The following is a 27,176-nucleotide window of genomic DNA, read 5'->3' on the forward strand; positions in this document are numbered from 1 at the left end:
TGTCTTAAGATTTAGTTTTCCTCTGATTGTTTAATTGATGCATGTTAGTCTTTGTTTGTTTGCTCTGAGATGTCCGAGTCCGTTACTGTATTTTCTTCTTCTTCTGACTGCACATTATTTTGTTCCAGTATTTGTTGTACTTGTTGTTTGATGTTTTCTAATTCTGACTGGGGTATCCTGTTATTTTTTATTATTACACGGATCTGATCAGCTAGTCTTTGTTCTGTTAAAAATTTTAATTCTGGGTATCTGGTAATAAATGTTGTGTATACTTGTGATCTGTATTAAGTTGTGTTGGTTCCTAGGTTTGTTGCTTGGTAATAACAGAACATGAGGTGTCGGTTAACTTCATCTGACCATCTCATCCTCGGTCTTTGTTTTATCATCATCATCATCATCATCATCATCATCATATGCCATTACCATTATGGTTATTACATACTGTTCAGGTACTACATATATTGCAATGGTAACTTACTAAGGATGTTTGGTTTGACTTAAGAGATGGGCTAAAGGTCCTGACCTTGCCCAGTGAAGTAAATGTCTGAAAAAATAAATAAGAAAAACAATAAGAGTTTGAAAGTACACAAAAACCTCATTTATCTGGCCCCAATTAACATTGACTTCTGGTTTATATGGATCATTTTTTGTTTCCTTTTCCTCCTTAACAAGAAAATGTGCAGGGTATAGTATATGTACTGTTGTTATGTTAGCACCACAGATAACATTTGACATCAGCAGTCCTACATTTCCAGCTATCATTGCTATGGCTAGTTAGGATCTGTTCCTTAAAGTGTTGCATCAGTATTGTTTTTTTGTTACCATGTTTTGAGAGTGTGTGAGTGAAATGGCTTCAGAGCAAAAGAAAGTGGTTGTTTCAATGGGCACAATGGAAACCCTAAACAGAGAAAGGTGAACTGCTGAATATAGCAGCAAAAATGTTGCAAATATGGTGTATGGACATCAATTGTGTCAGACTGGAGGAAGAACCAAAATGAAACTGAAAACTTTTGCTTCAAAATGTTGACTAAAGACAGTGGCACAGTACAATAAAGAATGCAAGAAATTAAACACTGGAAGAAGAATTATTCATTTGTTTCAGTGAGAAAAAGAGAGCATTGTATTCTGATATCTGGTCCTATCCTGGAGGAAAAGGTACTAAACTTAAACAGCAAAAATTCAATGGCAAACTTCTCAGCCAGATGAGGTTGGTTGGAAAGATGTAAAGGTCATAATGGCATACGCCAGCTTTCAGTTACAAGTAAAATTTTTACGAGGGATGCAGATGCTGTGAAAAATTTCACCCAAAAGAATTTGAATAACTTATTTCCTCTGAAATCTTATCCCCGCACCAGATTTATAATGCAGATGATCCTGGACTTTGTCATGTGTTACCCACTAAGATGCTGGCTTCCAAATTAATGGCTTGCAGCGATACGCAGAAATAAATACCTTCTCCTGTTGGTAGGGAAACCAAAACATACAAGTTTACTGAAACATGTTAGTAAGCCCCGTTTGCCAGCTGTCTACAACTCACAAAAAATGCATGGATGGACAGTGGTATTTTTAAAAAACTGGTTTCATGATGATTTTGTGCCAAGTGTCAGAAGATATTTTGAGGAAGAGGGTCTTCTGCCAAAGGCCATACTGTTTATTGACAATGCACTTTCACATCGAGGAGGGAAGCGTTAATGGTGACATCAGAGTGAAGCACTTCCCTCCTGACACAAGGTTCTTCTACAAGCAATGGATCAAAGTGTACTGGAGAACGTCACACATGTGTCCAGGAAACAGTTTCTGGGTAAATAAATCGAAGAAGAAGAAGTTGGTGTGATTTCTGTATTGAAATCAGTACATATCAAAGATCTGGTTTTTATTGTTGCATCTTCTTATGATCAAATTACTGAACTATCACTGAAGTGGTGGAAAACCATATGGCCTGCTAATTGTGATTCCACTGGTGAAGTCTGTGAGGTTGTCAGCACTGCTGAATTCCTTGAAATGTCAGCAAACATTACTGGTTGCTCAGATGTACATGATAGTGATCTTGCAGCATGATGACTGATGACGAAATTTGTATTGTCTCCTGTTCTACTACTAAGAATGACAGTGATTATGAAGGGGACAACGAAAATAGTGCTTCAAGTGAAAAAATAATCCCTCAAGCAGAGGCAATGGCACTGCTGGAAAACTAATGGTTTATCTAGTACATCAGCCAGAAACAGCTTCAGCCAAACTGACGGTAGTAAAAGATTTTTGCAATTGTGCTGCTCTCTTATGTTGCACAAGTTTGAAACAAAAGAGATTTACACATTATTTCAGAAAATAAACGTAAGTTGACTACAGTATATATAGAGTTTAAGTGCTGAAAAAGTGTTTCTTGTTAGTGTCAAAATAAAACATTTATATACTCCAGTAAATATTAGAGTTTTAGCATTTACTAGAATATTTCCGGATTTGTCCAGACTTATGTAATCCAGATGACATCTGGTCCCACCAGCTCACGATAAACAAGGTTCTTGTGTACTCAGTTTTGTTCCCCTTACCTTAGATAATTCCTATAGAGACACTGAACATCAGTGCATGGGCTGCTAGCATTGCATTCATGCAAGTTAAATTATTGACAATTATAAATAAATTAATGACAACTCACCCAATATGCCGACATAATCTAAAAGTGAATATGGCGTGTGATCTAGAGGAGCTGCTATTAAGAAGTGTTGGTCTTGTATGACGATTATTAGTTCCCTTGCATAAAAGGTTGCCAACATCATCCATTGTTTTCACTGGTACAGACATCAGGCCTCGAATCTGAAAACCTTAAGTTCCGTGACCATACAATATTTATTCAGCAAATTAAAAATTAACAGAACTTAACGTTATCATCTCATTTCTCTTTAGTTGTATGACACACACATCAGCTAATGTATAGCCTCCTGTTCCTAACCAACCAACCCCCTGCCCCCAAAACAAATACTGGCACACACACACACACACACACACACACACACACACACACACACACAATAAATAAAGTAGTTGGAACAGGGTCAAACAGTACATAACAACTGTAGATTAAATGTATCTCAAAACAATCAAAGACCAATTTCCTGAGGTTGATAGGTGAATATATGTACAAACTACTAATTTATTTTTTCTGTTTTTCTATGGTTGTAAGAAATTCACCAAATAATTAGTGTTTATATATACCAACATTTTATCCCTCTTTCTACCCTCTGTTTTGTCTAGATTTAGGCACAAAAAAGACATGACAGTCCTTAAAATTTTCTACCAGACCTGGTAATTAGAAAACAGTAATCTGAAAAGAGTGTTGACATGCAATAGAGACAAAATAATATCTCTTCCAGTTTTTCAGTCTTACATATTCCCAAGCATTAGCAGAGGTCACATGAAAACATGTTAAGGTAATGGAGGAGTGAGATGCAAGACTTATAAACAAGAAGCTTCAGATTCGGAGAGCCTTGACTGACCTTGATTTAAGCTTCTTCTGGGTTTCTCTAAATCACTACTACCTTTAAAAATGAGGGAGGGGGCGGGGGAGGGGGGGGGGGGTTAGAATGCACCATACTATTTAATTACTTGCTGGCAGAAAAACAATCAAAATTTACACGCAAAAATAGGAGCATATGTGTAAAATACAAGGTAATAAGTCAAAGTATTTTGCATAAACAGTGCTGACCAGCTTTAATACAATCTATTTGGTCACAATCTGACCATCCTTGTGCCACCTGTACCAAAGGAGAACAATTATATGTCACATTCATACAATAACTGCGCATAGTTCCACATAAAACGTTTTCATGAAGTATATATACATTACACACATAGTGTCAGTTACACAAAGAATATAGTTACAAAACTGTGCATTTCACATCCGCAAAATTGATCAAAATACTTGAGATACAACAATCACACACTTCTGTCTACCAATGTGAACTACCAGCACACTTAAAACAACCCTACTACTTTGTCCAGCTACAATTGCCCAAAGGCACTATGTTACAGGTTGTAGTTATTCCAAACGTTTTCACTGCTGATACACTTTGACCAACAGATTCAGGCATCAATATTACTCTAAAACTCAAACCATAGCAGGGCCTAGGCTTTACATTAATTAGTTCATCATTAGAGAGCAATAATTACCCATCTTAAAGCTTAATGTACCATCTGTAAAAACATTTAAAACATACAGATAAGAATGCTTCAAATAATAAAAGCAACTCATAAAAATACAATGAAATTATGAAAGGAGAACACGTAAGTGTAAAACAAGGAAAGAGAAAAATTTTGTATGCTTATGGGAGTTCTCAATTTATCATATGGGGCAGAAAGTTGGAGGACACAAAGATTCATGCCAACAAGAATCATCAGAAATGAAATGTCCAAGATCTGTGAAACACTGCAGTAGGGAAGATAAAATTATAAACAAAGTAATAAGAGAAGAATTAGGGATACAACTGATAACCCAAAAGGCAATCAAATACAAAGAACAATGGACAGAATATGTATTTCATATGCCACCACAATGCTTCCTAAATTAGCAATGGATTATAAACCACAGGTCAAGAGAAGTGTCGGTAGACCGAGGAAGAGACAGTGAGGCCGGAACAGGTTCTAGGCCTAACCCTTGAGTAGCAGAAGATGAAAAGGGCAATACATAATCCAGGGTGTCTACATGGACAAGGAAAAATAATTCCCAGATTTTTCCTGGATTTCCCGGTTGAAAATACACTTTCTCCCTGGTGAAAATATGCTTTTTCCGTGTTAAGTGACAGTATACTTTTTCTTGGCACTTATCAATCCTTTTATGGTTTATGGTTTTATACACCGGCGTAGAATTTCCCGGCACTTTAGAAAATGAAACTCGGGGGAAAAAAACACGTTTTGGAAAGATCCTTGATGTGCAGCAACATATACACTGCATATTTCCGTGTTACAAAGGTATAAATTTGAATTCCACCAAACACTGCATGTTACTTTCTGAAGCATTAAAATCGAGATTCCGACATGCTTTTGGAAGCCAGTCACAGCTCATGTCACATGATCTCGCCAGCTGATGACAGCGTTTGACACGTGATGTAGTCAGCCAATAGCAAGATCAATCTTAAGTAGCGCGAACACACAAATAAGAAAAATTAATGGCTTAAATTAATGTACAATTGTTGCTACAAGAAAAGCAAAGCTATCACATATAATATTGGTCTCTAAGATTAATAAGCTGCAAGAGAAGCTAAGCTTCCACATATATTGTTGATCTTTTTTGCGCATCATACATCACATAAATGCGCCAGTAAAATTTTTTAATAACGACGTAAATGTCTGATCCTCTGGACTCGAAACTCTTCATACGGTTGTCCCCAAAGAGTTGATTTTTAAATGGGAGTCAAACGCTCTGTGATTTAAGAAATTCGTCATACACTCTCTCACATAGTTTATCTTACATAAAAGGAAATTTACTTTTAAAGTAACACTTTTCAAAGCAATATTCGCAATATTTTTCCGTGACCTATTAGAAAGGTACTTTTCAGCAGTTGCCAGAGAGCGCCAGATAACAGGCGTCACCGCACTTGCACAGCTACGATGACGCAGGAAGCCCACATGTTCGTGCATGTGAAACATTAAAAGATCTTGCATTAAAACGATTCTGATGTAAAACACTGTCACGTCACACTCATTAGAGGCAATTTGTTGTTAAGAAGCACTGCACAGTATTCCTAAAGCCTTTGAAACACTTTGCTGTTGGCAGACGCTTGTACGAGCACTGCGTTTTGTTGTTGTATATGCCGCATTTTCTTTGCGACTTAAGTTTTATTTTCGTTCTTTTCTCTCGTTCATGTTTTGTTGCTGCAGTATTATTCTGCAGAAGTGGGATACAGTAATTTATTTGTCAGAGTATTGGTTCTTACCAGTCAAAATCACAAAAATTTAACTGGAAACTAAAACAATGAAAAATTCCCGGAATTCAAAAAGATTCCCGGGTTTTTCCCGGTTTTCTCCCGGATGAAAAAAATCCCAGGTTTTTCCCGGATCTCCCGGTTGTCCCGGGTCGTAGACACCCTGATAATCATTCATAACTGAACTATATTTTAACTTTGAGCTTGTAGACAGCTGTCACTGTACTTAGCAGAGCAAATTACTGGCATATCCGATTGGAACCAACACATTTATTGCACACACACTAACAATGGTAAATATGTAACATGAACTCTTGTACAAGATAATACAGGAAGTAAAAAATTCAGAACGCAATAGTTATACCATAGCTATGAAAACATTCTTTAAAAAGCGAGACAAAGTTTCAAAACTCTCACAGCCACACTATACTCATGCCAGGAAAACAAAATCTGCAGTCGAAAATTGTGTGGTAGCAGATGTTGGTTAGGCTTTACCAGTGTTTTGTCTTTGTTGTTGTCACACCGTATTGCTGAAAGATGCATTCCACTCAAATGAACAATTCCTTAGGATAGTTGTCCAGAAAGGCAGTATTCGTAACAATTTTTTTTATAGGTGAAGCATTCATTTGTGAAGATTTCTCATATTTTCTATCTTTGATCAATTAATGTTTGCCAACATTAGATCTGAAAGTACATGCTCCACAGTTACTTTGGCTCTCATAGGAAATGGTTTCTAGTGTCTATATGATTGGTTTGGCTCTTGCTGCCACTGGCCTTAGACAAGTACATTGCTGTCTTGTAGTTTACATTGTAGTTTCATACATTCATTCTTGTGGTTTGGAGATATCCCACTGTCTAACCTTTGAAGCCACAGAGCCTCCTGACATGTTGAGGACATAGCCACATAACTGTTACTGTTAGCTATTTCTTGTTTAGCCAGATATTCCTGCTGCTTGAGATTTAAACATATCCAATTGTCAACTTTCTGTCCTTGGAATCTCTGCTCAATCTGCATCACAATAACCTATTATGTGGTAGTCCTCTAATTTGGAAAACAGTAGTTTCATTAGTTTCGAGCTCCCATTATATGCACAATATTTCGACAACTGAATGCTGAGAGTAGGGTACTTCTTAAAAAGCCAAAATCTTATAGTATTGGGGAATCAAGCCATGAATCTTCTAACCACATACTTGCTGAATCATAAGCAATGCACTAAATTGTGATACAAACTAGAAAATAAAATCACGAACTCCCAGTCCACTAGTGAACCTGTATTACAAGGTGTACCACAGGGCTCAATCCTTGGACCCTTTCTCTTCCTTATATATATTAACGACATTGCACAACCCATTAACTCCCATATTGTGAGCTATGCAGATGACACGTTAATCTTATTCTATGGGAGTGAATCTAATGAGCTAGAATCTCTTGCTACTAGTGGTGTAATAGACGTAAAAAATACTTCAATGATCAGGGACTCAAGGTGAATGTCACCAAATCTCAACTACTGACATTTAAAACACAGTTCTCACCACAACAATATGAATAGTGTGTGTAATGTCTCTGCAACAGAAATTGGTAACTGTAAATTCCTGGGTGTGTATGTTGATGAAAATTTGCGGTGGACATGCCACATTAATTTCGTATGCGGAAAAGTCAGTAGTGCCATATACCTCCTCAGCCAGCTCGCAAAGATAGTTCCTAGCCAAGCACTGAAATTTAGTATATTATGGGACACTTTACCACTTTCTCAGTTACTGAATTGAACTGAAATAATACTACTACTACCACAGTAAAGAGCAATAAGACACATACATGGGATGGGACATAGAGATTCATATCATGTTTATGCAGCACAAATATCTGACAATATATTCTCTGTACATCTTCAAAATATTTGTATTTTGTAAGTCAACCAACAGAAGCCATCAATGACAGTGATGTACATGATCACAACACTAGAACCAAGTGTAACAATTTCCTTAACAGAACAACGTTAAAAATGACTGCTAGAAGTCCATATGTCAGGGGTTTGATTTGGTATAACAAACTACCAAACTCTCTAAGAACGTATACGGGAAATGTTTTTAAAACAAAATTAAAATCTTTCCTAATAGAAAAATGTTTATATTCTTTCAACGAATTTTAAGATAGTGATTGTAACATGAGGCATTAGCATATCAGTTGTAATGTGATAAATGTAAAAAAAATAGACATAAGAAGCAACAGCTACAGAATATAGTGTATTTCATAAGTGTAATTACAACCATAGTATTAAGTCTGACATTTGCAAAAGCCATCATTAAGATGGCTCCAAGGTGATAGGGAGGGGGGGGGGGGAGGGGGGGGGGGGGAATGGAATGCTATTATGTATACTCGAGGCTACCTGGCCTCCAGTCAGGTTTAACTATTGTTGATACCATATAATAAATTACAGCTGAGGCAAATTCAGATATAAATAGCATGCCTGCCTGACAACAGTTCACAGTCTGGTTGGAACCCAAGTGTAGTGAGTACATGGAACAGGGAAATCCGCAGCACCTCAAAATGATGACTAGGTTGGTCATCAAAATATTGTGCGTATAATGGAAACTAAAACTCAGCTGCATACCTGGAAGCACACCAGTCAATTGAGCAAAGAAAGAAAAGCTGAAAAATTTTCACAAATGAACACTTCACCTACAACAAAATTGGTACGAATACTGTCTTTCTGGATAACTATCCTAAGGAATGGTTTGCTTGAGCAGAATGCATCTTTCAGCAATGTGATGTGACAACAACAAAGACAAACTGAATCTTCTCTTTGCCAACAAGGATCACAAATTGGTTAAAGTGGTGCGAGACTAGATATCACAGCCAGTCACCTAGCAATCATATCAAAACTTTAAAGACACCATAATAAAACACTTGTCAGAGCCAAGGGAACAACATATGCAACACATTTTACATGAGGAAGCCATCACAAATTTAAGCCCCTCAGAATTATTAAGGCATCTACATAATTTGGTGGGTCAGAACCTTTTTTCAGAAGCCATATTGTGCACGATGTGGCTCCGCCAATTTACATCAATGATTAGTACCATTTTGGTGGCTTATGACAGGTTATAATTACTGACTATTGACTACAGCGGACAAAGAGGACACAATTTCCCATTTTTCCCCTACTGCAGCACCCACTCAGAATAAGTGTTCTATAACGAGCTCAGCCCTGGGTGCTTTGTCATGGTGATGTTATAGAAAGCAACATATTGCAAGTTCAAACTGATGCCAGATGTGCCGAAACAGATAAGGAAAACAATTAACTTTTGGGCACATTAAGAGATCTACAGTGCCATTTCAATATTTTAGAAGAGAATATTGCTGTCTACTGCTGCTCAGAGGATGTTCAACCCACACAACAACAACAACAACAACAACAACAACTCTAAATCGAGAGTCAACAAAAGTCACACTTCCTCAAGATGCTGGTATTGCGTCAAATTTGGATATCAGGCCAGGAGGTGCAAACAACTGTGCTGTTACCCAAATGCCAAAAGCAATCAGTAGAAGGTGTTATCAGCTGCAAACAACAGTTAAATCACCCAACACACTAAATGAAAGCAAGTCATGAGAACTCCACCACCTCATGGTGTTCATACCCACAAGTATCAAGTGCTTCGGTAAAGCGTAACTCTGCTAAAGACATAGTGAACAGCATCAAGTAGGTCAGACATTAGCACAGTGCCCCCTCAGTGGACACTGTCAGCAGGGGCTCACAAATGATACAATTATTCCTATTTTTGGTGTAGCTCACCTCCCTGTGAACCTCAGCATCCAAATACATGGCAAATGGACATTTACTGTTGCTCAGTCTCTCACCCCATCTCACAGGTGGATTTTCTAAACCGTTCTGAGCTTCTTGTACATGTACACAATTGTCAGATAATTATAATGGATCTGGAACACAAAATCCCAGCAACAATGATGACAAGACCAAACATAACCACAGCCACTATTGAGGATGACGATCTATTTCAACAGCCTCTACAGAGCTTTCCAGACTTAACAAAACCAAGCATACGCTGTACGAAAGTGGGGCATTCAACAATGCACTACATTTTGACAATTCCTGACAGCTAGTCTCTGCCCGCACCCGCCACTTAGCACCAGGAAGTTATGCTGAAAGCAAGCAGCATTTTGATATGTGGGTGAACACAGGTATGATATGATTATCAGACAGCCCCTGGACATTACCACTTCATTTGGTGAGTAAAAAAAGAAGGTATCTTTTGATCTTGAGATAATATGTCCCCAAGACAGCCGTCATTATCCACTTCAGGTTATTTGAATTCCAATATATGCCTTTCTCACTGCACAATGCAGCGCATTCATGGCAGTTCTTTATAGATGAAGTTTTGAGAGGTCTCAATTTTTGTTTTGCATCTATAGATGGTGGTTCATGGTGTAGGTTCCTGTAGTCATGTCCTAGTTCATGAACAACAGGCAACGTATGAGTGGCCAAGTAAGTGGTCCCGACAGTTGGGATACCAGTTACTTTGGAATAAGGCTGGGCATCTCAGACATATTCTGAGTCGTGGTCACCTTTGTGCTCATACGGCAAAGACTACCAAATCCACCGGTTAGTCCCTCAACCGTTAGGGGTAAAACCCAATGGGACTCGGAGCAAGTAAGGCTAGCAACCTGCTTCTCTGGTACTTTAAATGTGATGCTGGCAACAATCAGAGCAAAATGCCTCGGACCTTTGGAGGTGACGGAGTCCCACCTCTAACTGACAAACCAGGGACTCCTAAGATACGACTTGGCAAACAAATGGTAATGAGAAAGGGAGCTAGTAATGTCAATGGGGGCTACTCTGGGAAGAAGGTAGAGCTGGCAGAGGCTGCAAGTGAGATGGGCTGGAAGTTTTAGCTGTTAGTGACATTCCGGTATGGGGTGAGAAAGAAGAGGAAGTGGGAGAATACAAGGTCTACCTGTCAGGAGTCAAAGCAGGAATAGCACAATGGGGTGTAGGGCTTTACATCAGGAAAGAAATGGAACCCGGCGTAGTTGCAATAAGGTATGTAAACGAACGACTGATGTGGATAGATTTGACAGTGTCTAGCAAGAAAATTAGGATTGTGTCAGTATATTCGCATTGTGAAGAGACAGCTCAAGATAAGATGGATAGTTTTTATGACACACTCAGTGATGTAGTTGTTAGAGTAAAGGACAAGGACAGTGTTCTGCTCATGGGTGATTTTAATGCCAGGATTGGAAATTGAACAGAAGGGTATGAAAAGGTTATGGGTAAATTTGGAGAGGATATGGAGGCCAACAGGAACGGGAAACAACTCTTGGATTTCTGTGCCAGTATGGGCTTAGTAATCACAAACTCCTTTTTTAAACATAAGAACATTCACCGGTATACTTGGGAAGGCAGGGGAACCAGATCTGTCATTGACTATATAATAACAGATCAGGAATTCAGGAAGGCTGTCAGGGACACACGTGTATTCAGGGGTTCTTTGATGACACTGATCATTATTTAATCTGCAGTGAAATTGGGATTGTGAGGCCGAAAGTGCAGGAGGTCAGGTCCATATGTAGGAGGATAAGAGTGGAGAAACTTCAGGATAAGGAAATCAGGCACAGGTACATAACAGCGATCTCAGAAAGGTACCAGTTAGTTGAATGCAGTCAATTACAGTCATTGGAAAAGGAATGGACAAGGTACAGGGACACAGTACTAGAAGTGGCTAAAGAATGTCTTGGAACAGTAGTGTGTAAAAGTAGGATGAAGCAAACAGCTTGGTGGAATGACACAGTCAAGGCAGCCTGTAAAAGGAAAAAGAAGGCGTATCAAAAATGGCTACATACAGGAACTCAGGTAGACAGAGAAAGTTATGTTGAAGAAAGAAACAAAGCCAAACAGATAATTGCAGCATCCAATAAGAAATCTTGGGAAGACTTTGGAAACAGGTTGGAGACTATGGGTCAAGCTGCTGGAAAACCATTCTGGAGTGTAATTAGCAGTCTTCGAAAGGGAGGTAAGAAGGAAATGACAAGTATTTTGGACAGGTCAGGAAAACTGCTGGTGAATCCTGTGGATGCCTTGGGCAGATGGAGGGAATATTTTGAAGAGTTGCTCAATGTAGGTGAAAATACGATCAGTAATGTTTCAGATTTCAAGGTAGAATGGGACAGGAATGATGATGGGAACAGGATCACATTTGAGGAAGTGGAGAAAATGGTCAGTAGATTGCAGTGCAATAAAGCTGCTGGGGTGGATGAAATTAAGTCTGAACTCATCAAAGAGTGGAATGTCAGGTCTTAAATGGCTACACAGGATAATTGAAATGGCCTGGGAGTCGGGACAGGTTCCATCAGACTGGACAAAGGCAGTAATCACACCAATCTTTAAACATGGAAACAGAAAAGATTGTAACAACTACAGAGGTGTCTCTTTAATCAGCGTTGTGGGTAAAATCTTCTCAGGTATTGTTGAAATGAAAGTGCGAGTATTAGTTGAGGACCAATTGGATGAAAATCAGTGTGGGTTTAGGCCTCTTAGAGATTGTCAGGACCAGATCTTTAGCTTACGGCAAATAATGGAGAAGTGTTATGAGTGGAACAGGGAACACAGGTATGATATGATTATCAGACAGCCCCTGGACATTACCACTTCATTTGGTGAGTAAAAAAAGAAGGTATCTTTTGATCTTAGCACTGAATAGGGGATCATGGAGGAATTTTATAAGGGGGCTATGCTCCAGACTGAAAGCTGAAAGGCATAATCAGTCTTAAATGAGGATGATGATGATGATGATGATCTATAGATGGCATCCGGTTTTTTTCTCATGACGAGCAAGAGCACAAGGAGCATTTACAGTTCACATTCGGGAAGCTGCCTATTAAATGTTTAGGACATGGAGGGTAAGTGTCAGCACAGACCGTGTTCAGGTAATTTTGAAAATGCCCCAGCAAAAAACTTATAACAAGTTAAGACACTTTGTAGGCATGACAAACTTTTGCTGATGATATTTGCCAAAGTTGCACAAATCCAAGTCCCTCTTAATGATGTTCTTAATGTAAAATATACCGCCTGCAAACAGTCGGCACCACAGATACAGACGATGGCAGAAGCCTTCAACAGACTTAGGGATGCAGTGTTGACTACTACCTTGCTCTTTCATCCAAGTCTCTTCGCACAGTTAGCTTTAACAGCAGACGGTCATTGGCACAGCATTACAAAAACGGGTATAGGGAACTTTGTAGCTGTTAGAATGTTTTTCCTGTAAAGTTACACAGACTCAAGGCCTTTGGTCAGCATCGCACTGATATTACTGGCAATGTACAAAAATACTTCTGCACCGAACTTGAAGCAAAGACATTCATCACCTTCACAGATCACTGACCTCTCATCTCAGCTTTCCAGAGAAATAGTCAGCAAAGCCCACCTTGGTGCACAAGACATTTAGAGTATTTCAATATCTTGTGACCGTTTACCATATAAGCAGTTCATAAAACATTGTCAAGTATTGTCTCTTGTAGACATGCAATGCAATTAGTGGAGTGTCATAGCCAAACATTGGTGACACTCAACGCATGGTTCCAGAACTACAAATGCTATTGCGCAGTGATAACTCCAGTTAAGGAAGTCATCTTTCTGGCATTGCAAGTTGCCTAATGATGCAACACATCACAAGATCAACCACACCCATACATTCCCATGAGACACTGAGATAAAATATACCACGTTGTTCATGATCTTTCTCACCCTAGAGTTCTGCACGTGTACTGGTTCAATGTTTTACATGACCAGGATCCAATAAACAGTCCTGCTAGCTATCAAGAGCACGTTTACCTTTCCAACAAAACAAAGTCAGTTGTCACAGTCCCATATTCCAACGGGTACAAGTACTTGTCGACAATAGCAGATAACTCTACCTGGTGGCCAGAAGCTACACTAATTACCGATATTTCAGCAGAATCCATAGCTAAACAGTTTGTTTGCATGTAAATTGCCAGATTTACAGTTCTGGCTACACTTACCATGGATCATGGATGTCTATTTGGATGCTTGTTTTTTGTGGAGTTCACAAAACTAAATGAGCTACCACCCCACAAGTGATGGAATGGTGAAATGGCTGCATAGAACACTCAAAGCAGTGCTCATGTGCCACGACAGTGCCTGGAGCGATGCACTAAGTACAGCTATTAAAACTGACAATGATATAGCCCAGAGTCAACTAGTTTAGGGACAGCAAATTCATGTTCCAATGGACCTCATAGACAGCCAGGAAGTTACAACTCCCCCAGTCCACGTACTGCAAGAGTTCGCATAGACACTGCAGCACACAACGCAGCAACTTATTCCAGCAGCATCCCAATCATAGCACAAAGTAAACATTTTTTTCGCAAAGACCTCTAAACCCGTTCGCAAGCTTGGTTATGAGTTGATGCAGTCAAGCTGCTGTTGTGTTCCCCATACAGGATGTCTTATCCACTATTGAAATATGGCTTGCACATTGTTGTAATACTGCAAGATGACATGGGCACAACATTGTCTTATCAAGACAGTGAAGTCTGCTTACATCACAGTGGAAGAATCTCCAACTTTTCCAAGGCAAACCCCACCACACAAACAATCCTCACAGGAAAACACCACCCCACCTTCAGCGAATCAAGCCATCAATGATACAACTCCATCAACAACACCTGTGAGATGCAACTTGCCAACATTCAAAACTCCACCCCACCAGGTTTTATTACTCAAGTGGGTCAGAAAATTAAACATACCAACCAGCTCATACCAGGCACCCCACTATTTCACCCAGCACAAACATATATCTGACAGACACCACCAGAAGAGCCTCCACCAACAACATTTTTGCCACCTTTAGAAACTACTTCCCACAATGGTGTTCCATCTACAATGGTTGTTGTCAAACCACAGCCGGCATGCGACCTGAATCAAGTATTCATGCATCCCATGCTTCTAAGCCATATTTTATAACAAAATGCATCTAGCAGCTAACAAACGAATACAATACAAGCTTCTTAAGAGTACAGTTTTTCTGCCCATTAATCAACAAAAGTACTTACAGAGACAGTGATATTTTAACTTGTGCTTAATCTTAATTGATGTTGGTGAATTCGGAAATGAACTGACACCCAAACCTCCAGGTCCAGTAACAAACATTGTATGTCGACAGAATATCAACTGAAACTATGATTTACTTCATAATATGTGCTTTTGTCCAGCAGAACTGGCATAAACGTTTATTACAAGTAACACCAGAACTACCAGAGCACAGCAAAAGTGTACCTGTGGATAATAAATGTGTGTGGTTTTGTGGGTGAGTTGGTAGAGCGTCAGGTCATCATACCGAGGGTCCCGGTTTCACATCCCAACGATGACAAATATACAATCAGAACAGAAAAATAAAGAAATAATTGTGTCACATATGCATATTACAATGCATGTGATGGAGACCATCAAACAACCTCTTAACTCACACCAAAAAGGTAAGTAGCACAGTCACAGCAGCATTAGAGGAGGTGAGCAGGGATATGTTTTATTGTTTGTCTTCCAATACTGACACCTCATGCAACTTGTACTGATCAGCTGCTGTGTTATGAATGTCGGCACAGAAGTGACGTGGATTTGTGAATGTGTATTACAGATACAGTCATCTTCAAATGTGGTACTTGCAGCAGAAACATTAAATTAAGGCTGCTGTAAAATAACGCATAGAGTAGATGAAAAATCACAATCAAAACGTTTAGTAAACATTCGTCATCATGTCTCATAATGCATTAAATATAAGTACAATTAATGTTATTATTCAATTAATCATCTGCTCACACAGACAACACAATACTTCAGTAGCCAATTACAATGTCAAAACTTCGATGACAGTGAGGGTGGCAGCAATTAGAAACTGGGAATAGTTGACACAAAGTGTTCCTGATGGTGCAGGCTTGTGACTTTCAGGGATCGGCAGTTAACTTATTATGCCCTTACTATAGCTAGTCTACTGGGGAGCTCATTAACAAATATGTGGTCCCAGATGCCGCCCCACAATGTCAGTATTGGCCCTTGGGCAAAAATGTTTGTTGACCACTGATCTACAGCATCAAGATATTGTGGAAGTATGTTTACTTGAGGAAGATGAAAGATACACACCAAATTTCCATTAGTTTTTGAAATGGTATGTAGAGAAACCAATTTGACAGCAAATATGCCATTCCAAATTGCCATGCACTGCCGCAAACGTCCGCTAACCAATGTTATTGTATATTTTAGAATACTATGTCAAATTATGCAACCTGGGCCAATAAACAGTTAGCACCTAAGTTTACAGGCGGTACCTGATTGGAGTGAACACACGTACGGCACACACATTAATTATGGTAATTCACAAACTCTTGTACAAGACAATACACAGGAGGGGGGAAGGGGGGGGGACAACAACATGAACATCCATTGTCACACTGTAGCAACATAAAGAATTCTTTAACAAGTGAGAAATAGATTCTAAATTTGGAAATTTGGATACATATATAAGTTAAACAGTAATCACCAGTGGCTAAATAATATTGAAGATCGGCAGTTTATTATTATATTACTAGTATGGTCTACGTAACCATAGTTCCTCATGCCCTTTGTTATAAGAAGGGACTAAAACCAATGACATCAACCTAACATGGGTCCCTACATAGCAACAGGATTTCATTACAAATTAATCTATGAGAGCACAATCAGTTGTCAGTGTATTTATGTTACAATGAAACCCCTATTTTATGCTTTCATGTGGTCCTGACTTCAAAAGACCCAATATCAAGAAAAACGCATAATTAAGGAAAAATGTAGAATTGAGGAAAATGTTAAAGCCCCCAAAAATACAAGCACACACACACATAATTAACATGTATGATTAAAAATCTCAATCCTCTCCAACACTTTGTATAAAATCTGTCCAAGTCAAGGAAATTAAATGTACAATACAATGTTTATACAATAATTTATGGTAATGAATTTCATCAGGTCTTAAAAGTCAGACATTTAACAGCAAGTAAAAACTTATCAAAAAATTGAAATTGTTATCTGGGTACAAGCTAATCGAGTTGTTTTCCGGCATGCTATGACTACAAATTATACGTTCAAAACGCGCATGTTTGAGAGCTCATCCTTTATGCTCACAACGAAAAAAGCGCAAACCAATGAACGTCTTGAATTAAATAAAAACATCACAGCAGCTAAATGTGGACATCTGCTTAATGAAATACTTTGTCACCATTGCTGTTATTGTGTAACGCTTTTCTTACGAGGTGCACTGCATACGCTCACCACTGTTAAAGTGTTACTTTAGGCTTGACGTAAATTTAAATTTGAAAGAAAGCTCAGGTGCTGCAGTTTTGCTTCATGCTCTCTATCACTTCTGCCAGTCTTTACGATCCATAGTGTGTGGTGTGTGTTGTGCAAAGTGTATACATGAGTAGTGTATGTAGTTGTTGCAACTGTGTCATGACAGATTTGAACATGAAAGTCTTTAAAATGTGCTTTTGCTAAACCGTATCACATTTCTGTCATAGGATTTCACTTGCTGGAAAAGTATATTTTCAGCATTTCACAAAATACTTTCACATCTACCAGCACTCCCATCTCTGAAGGACCACTCCTCCTCTCTACACAAAATGTTGGCAAGCACACTTTACATGTGTTAGTGTGGTGTGGTGGCAGCGCAGGCTACTGGGTGACTTAACAAGTCGCCAACCAACAGGAGTTCACTAGCCAGAAATGGGCGATGTTTCCTCAATTATGACTGAGCATATTCTTCGAGAATCAATGTTTGAATTTAATACATAGGAACATATAGACTAGGTGGCACTGGCTGACATTTTTGGAAGCTGAAGCTATGATGGTCAGGAGAGAAAAAAGTGGGTGGGCAAGAAAAGATGGAGGAGGAAACATCCCAACAGATTTGTTTGTGAACAATGTGATTGGAGTAGATGTGGCTGAGAAAAGCCTGGAAGATGTTACTGGCAGTGGTGTTAAAGGATTTAATGTTTAAGCAGGTGTGTTTACCATAGGCACCGAAGTAGTAGCGGGAGTGTTCGATATGGAATGGCCAGCAGCTTTTGGAAGAATTTTGCTGCGCATACCACAATGAGAATTATAATTATTGTTTATGAATTCTAAAGATATAGAACCATCAACATACTTTCCAAACTTCTTAACAATTTCTCTGAATTTATTACTAATAGAAGCATTAACTGGCTGGTTTTTTTTAAGGAAATGCATTGGAATCACTGTCAGCTATCATAATAATATGTAGGGGAAGACTAGTTGTTGCTTTGGAAGCAGAAGAGTCAAGTTCTGCAACAGAATGGTTTAAAGTGCCTTTTTTAGGCCACCTATCCACCTTGTAACAAAATAACAAAACAGTTTTAAGACAAAAAAGGAAAAGTTTCAGTGAAGGTACCTTTTAACGTAGAAAAAAGTTTAAATAGTTACTCATTTTGATATGAGGGCTGACTGAGACAAATTTTGACACATATTTATTACTCAGTTTGAATGTTTCCACAATCTTTTTCATAGTACTCCCCTCCTACTTGAATGCACTTTTTATAGCATCTCTGCTAGTCCTCTAACACATTGTGCAGGCCATTCTTTATCAGGTCCTTGAGAATTACCTCATTTTTCTTGAGCACTGCTTCAGAGTTCTCAAATGGGGGAAGAGTGGGTGGGGGCAGGTTGGAATAACAGGATGCAAGATCGAGGCTATAAGGTGGATGCAGTACACAGGTAATGTTGACTTGAGCTAGAAACTACAGGAGTTGATTTACAACGTGAGGCCGCACACTGTTGTAATGAAGTCGCAACCCAGTCCAAGAAATGCAATGTTCTTCCTTGGTTTAGCTAATACTGATGTGTAGTATGCTGCTTAACACTAGTAGGAGGGGAAACTGCATGCTGGTAAATCATTCCATAACAGTCAAAAAATGTGATCACCATAACTTTCCCTGAAGATGGGACAATTTTTGTCTCTTTTGATGGCTGTCTCATTGTCCTTCAGGATTACAATGATGCAGCGGTGACTCATCACCAATGATAATAGGTTCCAGAAACACATTTGTTCCATCAGCAGAGAGACACAGCACGTTACAGCTTGTCTCCATTTGCACAGCCTTTTGTTTGGCAGTCAACAGACTTGGTGCACAACGGGCACAAGCATGGGTCATATGAGGAGGATAGTGCACAATCTTAAAGACACTGCTGTATGACATTCTCAACACTTCATTCAGGTTATGTAATATTATCTGCCAGTCCTTACAGCCAATCACAGCAGCTGTGCTGATGATGATTTCAGTCACAGTAGAAGCCAAAACGCCAGGCCTACCTCATTAATGTAGACAAGTTGGCCTTCTTTGAAGTCCCCGAACCACCTAAACACTACTCCACGAGGTAGTGAATCTTCACTGTATGCTTGCTGCAGCTTTCCATAAGTCTCAGTGATTGTATGGTTTCAACAAACACAGGATTTTATTACAGTGTACTTCTCTTGCGTCACCTCCATGGTCTAGTATATGAAATGCAAACAGTGTCTACAAATTAGAGCATTACTATCAACTTACCCATAAAAGAGTAATAACGCGTATGTACATTATACAAAGAAACCCATTCTTTTCAAATGTTCGCGGTACACATAGGGAACTATAACAGAAGTTCAGGAAAAAATCAGTCTCAATCTTTGTTGATCAGCCCTCATAATACTGCTAATAGTGTACTAGTTTTCAGCCGCATTAGGTGGTTAAAATCCCATGAACTTTCAACCGAGTTCTCCTCAGTTATTGTCTAATGGTGAATGACAGCCATGTCACCATTGCCACGCTGCTATACAGCCACGCTGCTGGCTATGACATCAGTGGTGCTCTCTTCCTCACTAAATATAGTAATGTTTCCATCCTGGGTCCATCACGCCCACTTCAACCAGGTGATGGCTGAGTACCAGCTGTGCTGAGTTGCAAACGACTGTCCTTATTGATGGCGTTTTCCCATTTTTATTTCTATAGCTTATTTTACAATGTTGTCCAAAATCTCATTGTTCTCATAATGATGATGCTTCGTCAAACAAACCAATGTCGATTTTCTAAAGCCTGTTTGTGATGTTCGCCTGCTTTATCTCCTTGTTGATTGTCCTCAGTGTCAATGTACTGTGTTGCTACACTGGCTGAAAAATGGGGGGAGGGAGGGGGGGGGGGGGGGAGTTCAACACTGACTACTTTAAATGATGTCGCAGACAGGTGCACATATGCGTTTCACAGTTCTTTAGTTTCACTGTTCACAATCCCCCCAACAATACACACTTATATGGCCAGTGCACTATTGTTTAACTTTCGATAAGCCTCATTAATAGTTTGCAGTCATACATCAGCATACTACTACAATAGTTTATCGTTGAACATCTATGAGCAGTAAAAACCTAACCACACAGTTCACAGTTCTTGCAGAATAATATGGTTCGAATTAAACAGACACTGTCATTGTTTTAACATGTGTCCTATTTGTCTTACACTTATTTCACGATTAAGCTGATGCATAGTTGTTGATCTAACCAATACAGGTTTCTCGTCTGATACTCGGCCATGAACTGACTGCCTCGGGACCAAAAATCAGACCCTTATATATCATCACAATAATAGGCACTGAAACTACTACACATTGTTCGATGTTTAATTTTCAGAAATTACAATTGAAACTTACCGCATTCAATTAACTGAAAACATGGAAAAATTCTGTCTTTTTAAAAGTTTCTTCTACTACAAGAGTTAGGACAAATTATTTGTATAAATCATGAAATTAACAGATATAGTTATGCACACAATACTTTTGACAAAACTGGTAATTACTTTGGAATTAATTAAGGGCTGGCTTTGCTAACATGTTTTCGAATAGGGCCAAATAAATACTTCAAGAATGCCATTAGTTGTTCCTCCAAATGTTTATAATTAGTATAGAAGTGATATTTATTTATAAGTCAACAATAGAATTTAAGTTACGAAACAATTACTGATTTCACCCTATAACAAGAGATATTAACTGGGAATAGTCAAAATAAATTAGAAAGTCAATTACCTACATAAAATTAAGAACAAAATTAGATCTGCTGTTATATTCTTTAAACCTGAGGACCAACCTATCTCCTTTATGAAACTGCTGATTATACTCATGTATGTTAACCCTAGCACTACTAGGGAGGGGGGAGGGGGGGAGCCAAATTTGCCTGCAGTATCTGTTTTATTTGTGTAATATATCTATTTGTTGGAGTGAAGAAGCAAGCATAATTTTTTGTGAATTCTTTAAATCTGCCTATTATATTTAATTTAAGTATGGGCAGCTTTTGCCCCCCCCCCCCCCCTCCCCCGCCTTTATACATTGGTGAGACAACTTTTCTCATTAAAATATCTCTCAACATGGCATAACAAAAGAATTGCAGTTTCTGAGTGTTGGTACCACTGTATTGTGTTGCCATTGTTGTTTTGAAATAAATCTCCTTTGTTGTTCGAGCAGCTGTACATTACTCGCAGTTCTAATAATATATCTCGTCAGTATCAGAGGTTTCTCACAGATGAAGAGGTGTCAGCTATAATGAAGGAGATAAGTGAAGATGATGAAAGTGATCCAGAAGAAGAAGATACAGTTGTGACATACTACAGTGACACAGCAATTGAAAATGAGTCAAGTTCGCATAGTTCATCCCCTGATGAACAGCATGCAGCTGTTTCCAGCATCATTGTTCCAGCAAGAAGTGGTAGGGAATATATTACTGCACCTCCAAGGCAAGTACGCAGGTCAGTACAAAATATAGTGAATTTTCGTGAAGGTTTGACTCTTGAAGGCTTGACTTCTAGTGTGTCAGAAATCTTTCAAAAAGTTTATAACTTCCGAAATAATGAAGATTATCGTGGACTATACAAACCAAGAAGCTCGTAATACGAACTTAAAACTTACAACCATAGAAGAAATGTACACCTCCATTGGTATTTTGATAATCATGGGCACAAATAATGACACTAGACTGCCTCTTGTGGACTTATGGGGGAAAGTACTGGGAAAGAATATCTACATAGCTACAATGAGTCGTATTCGATGTGGAGAACTTCTGTCCCTGATTAGATCTGATGATACAGAAACAAGAACCAAAACACAAAAACAGGATAAGTTTTTCCCCTTTGTAAAGTTTTCAACAAAATTGACAAAATGTTTGTGAAATACTATATACCAAGTGCAGATCTAACAATCGATGAAATGCTCTCCCTATTTTGAGGAAGATGTCCCTTTAAGGTCTTTATAAAAGACAAGCCTGGGAAGTATGGCATATCGATTAGGATGTTATCAGATGCAAACACCTGGTATGTTCTAAAAATGGAGGCCTATGCAAGGATGAATGAACGACCTGCCGAGGAATGGAGTGCAAAGGCATTTGTTAGATGCCTAGTGAATCCACTGGCAGGAAGTGGAAGAAATATAACAACAGTTCGTTATTATACACCCATAGACCTACTTGACGAGCTTTACAATGATGACAAGTTAACTTTGGTGGGAACATTGAGGAGTAACAGAAAACACATACCAGAACAGCTAAAGAAGATGCAGGGTCGAGAGCTATAATCCTCTAAGCTCTTATTCACAGTTCCGAAAACAGGCAACAGTTACCTTGGTTTCATACATCTCCAAACTGAAGCCTACTAAGAATCTTCTACTTCTTTCCACACAACACAATGATAACAAGGTGGATGAGTCGACAGAGGGGGGGAAAAATAAAATAAATAAATAATAATAATAATAATAATAATCAATCTCTACTACAATGAAACCAAAGGGGGCATAGACAGCATTGATCAAATGACGCAACATCATTCAGTAAAACGAGAAGGTGGCAATATCTCTCTTCTTCACCTTGATAGATAATGCCTGCCTCAATGGTGGAACAATTCTTATGATAAACAACCCAAACTGGAATAAGAACAAGCATAATGTAATAGGGCTGTATCTGCTAGAATTAGGTCAGCAGCTCATTAGGCCAGCTGTGGAAGAGAGAGCAAAGAATATCATGGGTTTACAAAAGCCTAGCATCTCTGCAAAGGAAAGTGTTCAAGGGAAAATGCTGCCCACAGACTACTGCAACTGTTCAATTTGTTGAATTTTATTCAAGAGGAAGATGTCACATCTGTTTGAAGAGTAAAACCTTTGAAAAGGAAAATGACAAAAGTGTCTATAGTTTGTTGCAGGTGTTCCAAGTATATGTGTTCCACTCATCCTGCAAAAACAATCATATGCAAAGGTTGTGAAATTGAAAGTGAGTAGGAAGGAAAAAGTCAATTGTAATTTCTGACTTTGATTTTCTGTTTTCTTATTTGTGGTTTGCTATTGTACATTCTTTTATGATTTCTTAATATAAGTCTGATGTATATGAAAGTGTTAGTTTCATGATAAAAATATAGTAATATTTCTCATACTTATTACTTTATTGATTGTATTTGTATATGTTATAATGTTCCTGATAACTATGGAAAGTGTGTTGCAAACTAGTAAAGAAATTCCTAGTTCATTAAATAACCAAAACAAAAGAAACGAACAAACAATAAAAATGTTGAAAAGTGAAAAGAATGTGAGGGCAATTTTTTGCGCTCCCCCCCCCCCCCCCCCCCAATCCATGTTGTGACAGTTCCAAGATTAGGGGTGTTAGGGTTAATGGTAATTAGTCAGACATGAAAAAATGAATTTTAGGGAGGCAGATGGCAAAACAAGAGGGGAAGTAAAAATATCCCAGCTTGCTTCATCACATTTTTTCAGGATAGTGTAGGTGCAAGCACCTCTCGTGTTCCATGCATCATTGCTCCACAGTGCGTACTGTTTGGCCTACATAGTAACAGACAGACAGACATGGTATCTTACACACACCAGGTGTTCTGAAGCTGAGATTATATTTCACAGGCCTTATGAGATGTCATATTTTGCTGGGGGCCTGAATACTGATGGAATATTGTCTCTCTTCAGGAGCTGGCTAATTTCTCCCAACACCATGCCACAGAAAGGCAAAAATGCATGTTTCTTGCTCTCTTCTTCAGTGGTGTTTTCTCTGCACATCTCACCAGTAGTAGCCTGCAGTACCTGGCAGTGATTACGGCCACTTTCCCAGGTTGGATATGGATGGAGCTAACAGACTTCCCATTGCCATGCTGTCCAACTGGTCAAAATACTGGCCGTGATACACGAAATGCAACAAGTGTGTGCTTAAATAATATCATAACTGTACTATCAAACAACAGTGAGGGGAGATCTATATAGTCTTTGACAGGAACAAGCTTAAAAAGGAATTGACCATTATATCACCTTGCCCTAGATGCAGATGTTTAATTCTGTTGATAAAACTCTCTATGTTCTTGATGTGACGCACACAGTTACCCATGTGGTGTAAAGAGGTTGGCCAGATGTATTACCTGCCTAGAAGTTGGTGCTCGCAATGGAGCAAAGAGGAGAATTCATTTTGTGGTTCTTTGGTAACCCATAAAGTGTAGATGGTTTCAGCACCCAATGGAAGAGATTTTTAATAACAGCCTCTTCTAAAGATGACTGATTTAGGAGCTGTGATGCGTTCCTTATTATTCTTGATTTTGCGTCCTGTGGATACCCATCAGTAGTTTAAAATGTTGTATCTGAGAACAAAAATCTCACAGAGGAATCAGAAAGCCACTTCAGTTGTCTGTGAGCCTTCTGCCAACACAAAATGCAAAGAATTCAGGATACTATGCTTAGAATGGTGGGTCAGAAGGAAGGTCATTTGCCAGGAAATGGGCTCCAATATCACAATGTGTAGGTGGATTGTTACGTAAAATAAAACTATGGGTCAGTCTGGTATGACCGATGGGGAGGCAACTTACAATGGTGTATTCCCTCTGGAAAGAATGGAAGGAAAAGTGTCATGCAGCAGCAGCCTCCATTATAATAAGGTGTTTATTAGAAGTGACTGTAGTCCACCAGATGCTGTTCTATCCCTGAGTGAGCAGAGCCTTAGTTGCATCCACAAATCCGCACCTGGGATCTTCATAGCAAATGGGGGGAATGTAATTGCGTCTCTAGCCAAATGGTCAGCCAGTTCATTCCCTGGGATACCCCCGAAACTTGGGGCCCAGAGAAATACAAAAAGAGTTGGATATGTTGGATGAACTGGAATTGTTAAATGGTAACTGCAAGAGAGAATATTGTTGGAACTTAAGAACGAAAATCCCCCTTTGGTAAGGTTCCTATGGCCAGCTGAACTCCTCAATGATGGACTGGATTTAACAGTTTCAAAGTTTAAGGTGCCGCCGCGTCATAAACCTGGCAACCATAGTCCAAAAGGGTTTGGACCTAAGTGTGGTAACTGCAGAGAAAAGCAGAGCTATACAAAGTAGTGTAGTACGATACACACCCCAAGAGGTGTGGACAAGGAAGCAGAGAGTATTATGTTTTTGTACACAATTAGTCTTGACAAATAAGGGGCAGCTATGTCTGTTTCTTGTCGAAGAGGAGTCACAAAAATTGGGACCATGGAGCAACGTCCAAGCACTGGATAGCCATGTAAGGTTCTAGGTCAGTATGGACTGTGGTATGACAACAAATATGTAAGACTTACATTTTTGCAGGAGAGCACTGGAAACTACAGGAAAGGGTGCAAGCAGAGGCCTTCGGATGACATCTTGGAGCTGGCATTCAGCCAAGGCTACAGAGTGGGAGCTGTATCAAATGCAAAAGTTGTCGATATACAGTGCAGGAGTGACCAATGGCCTGGCAGATACTGCAATGTCAGTGAATAGTTCGTTACATAATTTGTCATGCTGGGTGGCGAAGGACAGGTGGACATCTTCCATTCGTCACCTACATCTACATCCATACTCCGCAAGCCACCTGACGGTGTGTGGCGGAGGGTACCTTGAGTACCTCTATCGGTTCTCCCTTCTATTCCAGTCTCGTATTGTTCGTGGAAAGAAGGATTGTCGGTATGCCTCTGTGTGGGCTCTAATCTCTCTGATTTTATCCTCATGGTCTCTTCGGGAGATATACGTAGGAGGGAGCAATATACTGCTTGACTCTTCGGTGAAAGTATGTTCTCGAAACTTTGACAAAAGCCCGTACCGAGCTACTGAGCGTCTCTCCTTTAGAGTCTTCCACTGGAGTTTATCTATCATCTCCGTAACGCTTTCGCGATTACTAAATGATCCTGTAACGAAGCGCGCTGCTCTCCATTGGATCTTCTCTATATCTTCTATCAATCCTATCTGGTACGGATCCCACACTGCTGAGCAGTATTCAAGCAGTGGGTGAACAAGCGTACTGTAACCTACGTCCTTTGTTTTCGGATTGCATTTCCTTAGATTCTTCCAATGAATCTCAGTCTGGCATCTGCTTTACCGACGATCAACATTATATGATCATTCCATTTTAAATCACTCCTAATGCGTACTCCCAGATAATTTATGGTATTAACTGCTTCCAGTTGCTGACCTGCTATTTTGTAGCTAAATGATAAAGGATCTATCTTTCTGTGTATTCACAGCACATTACACTTGTCTACATTGAGATTCAATTGCCATTCCCTGCACCATGCGTCAATTCGCTGCAGATCCTCCTGCATTTCAGTACAATTTTCCATTGTTACAACCTCTCGATACACCACAGCATCATCTGCAAAAAGCCTCAGTGAACTTCCGATGTCATCCACCACGTTATTTATGTATATTGTGAATAGCAACGGTCCTATGACACTCCCCTGCGGCACACCTGAAATCATTCTTACTTCGGAAGACTTCTCTCCATTGAGAATGACATGCTGCATCCTGTTATCTAGGAACTCCTCAATCCAATCACACAATTGGTCTGATAGTCCATATGTTCTTACTTTGTTCATTAAACGACTGTGGGGAACTGTATCGAACGCCTTGCGGAAGTCAAGAAACACGGCATCTACCTGTGAACCCGTGTCTATGGCCCTCTGAGTCTCGTCGACGAATAGCGCGAGCTGGGTTTCACATGACCGTCTTTTTCGAAACCCATGCTGATTCCTACAGAGTCTCCAGAAAAGTCATTATACTCGAACACAATACGTGTTCCAAAATTCTACAACTGATCGACGTTAGAGATATAGGTCTATAGTTCTGCACATCTGTTCGACGTCCCTTCTTGAAAACGGGGATGACCTGTGCCCTTTTCCAATCCTTTGGAACGCTATGCT

At 39.3% G+C, this 27,176-nt stretch overlaps 1 protein-coding gene across 11 annotated transcripts in view; it reads right to left on the bottom strand.

Annotated features, from left to right (window-relative positions):
- LOC126191122 (kinesin heavy chain-like) overlaps positions 1–27,176 on the bottom strand; it is a 368,280-nt gene that overhangs the window by 230,540 nt on the left and 110,564 nt on the right. For all 11 annotated transcript variants that reach the window (XM_049931913.1, XM_049931897.1, XM_049931888.1 and 8 more), the window contains one exon: positions 2,654–2,819. In XM_049931913.1, the coding sequence (XP_049787870.1) occupies positions 2,654–2,819 (166 nt within the window). The remainder of the gene's footprint in view (positions 1–2,653; positions 2,820–27,176) is intronic.

Source organism: Schistocerca cancellata, chromosome 1 (genome assembly GCF_023864275.1).
Source record: "Schistocerca cancellata isolate TAMUIC-IGC-003103 chromosome 1, iqSchCanc2.1, whole genome shotgun sequence".
Taxonomy (NCBI): Eukaryota; Metazoa; Arthropoda; class Insecta; order Orthoptera; family Acrididae; genus Schistocerca; species Schistocerca cancellata.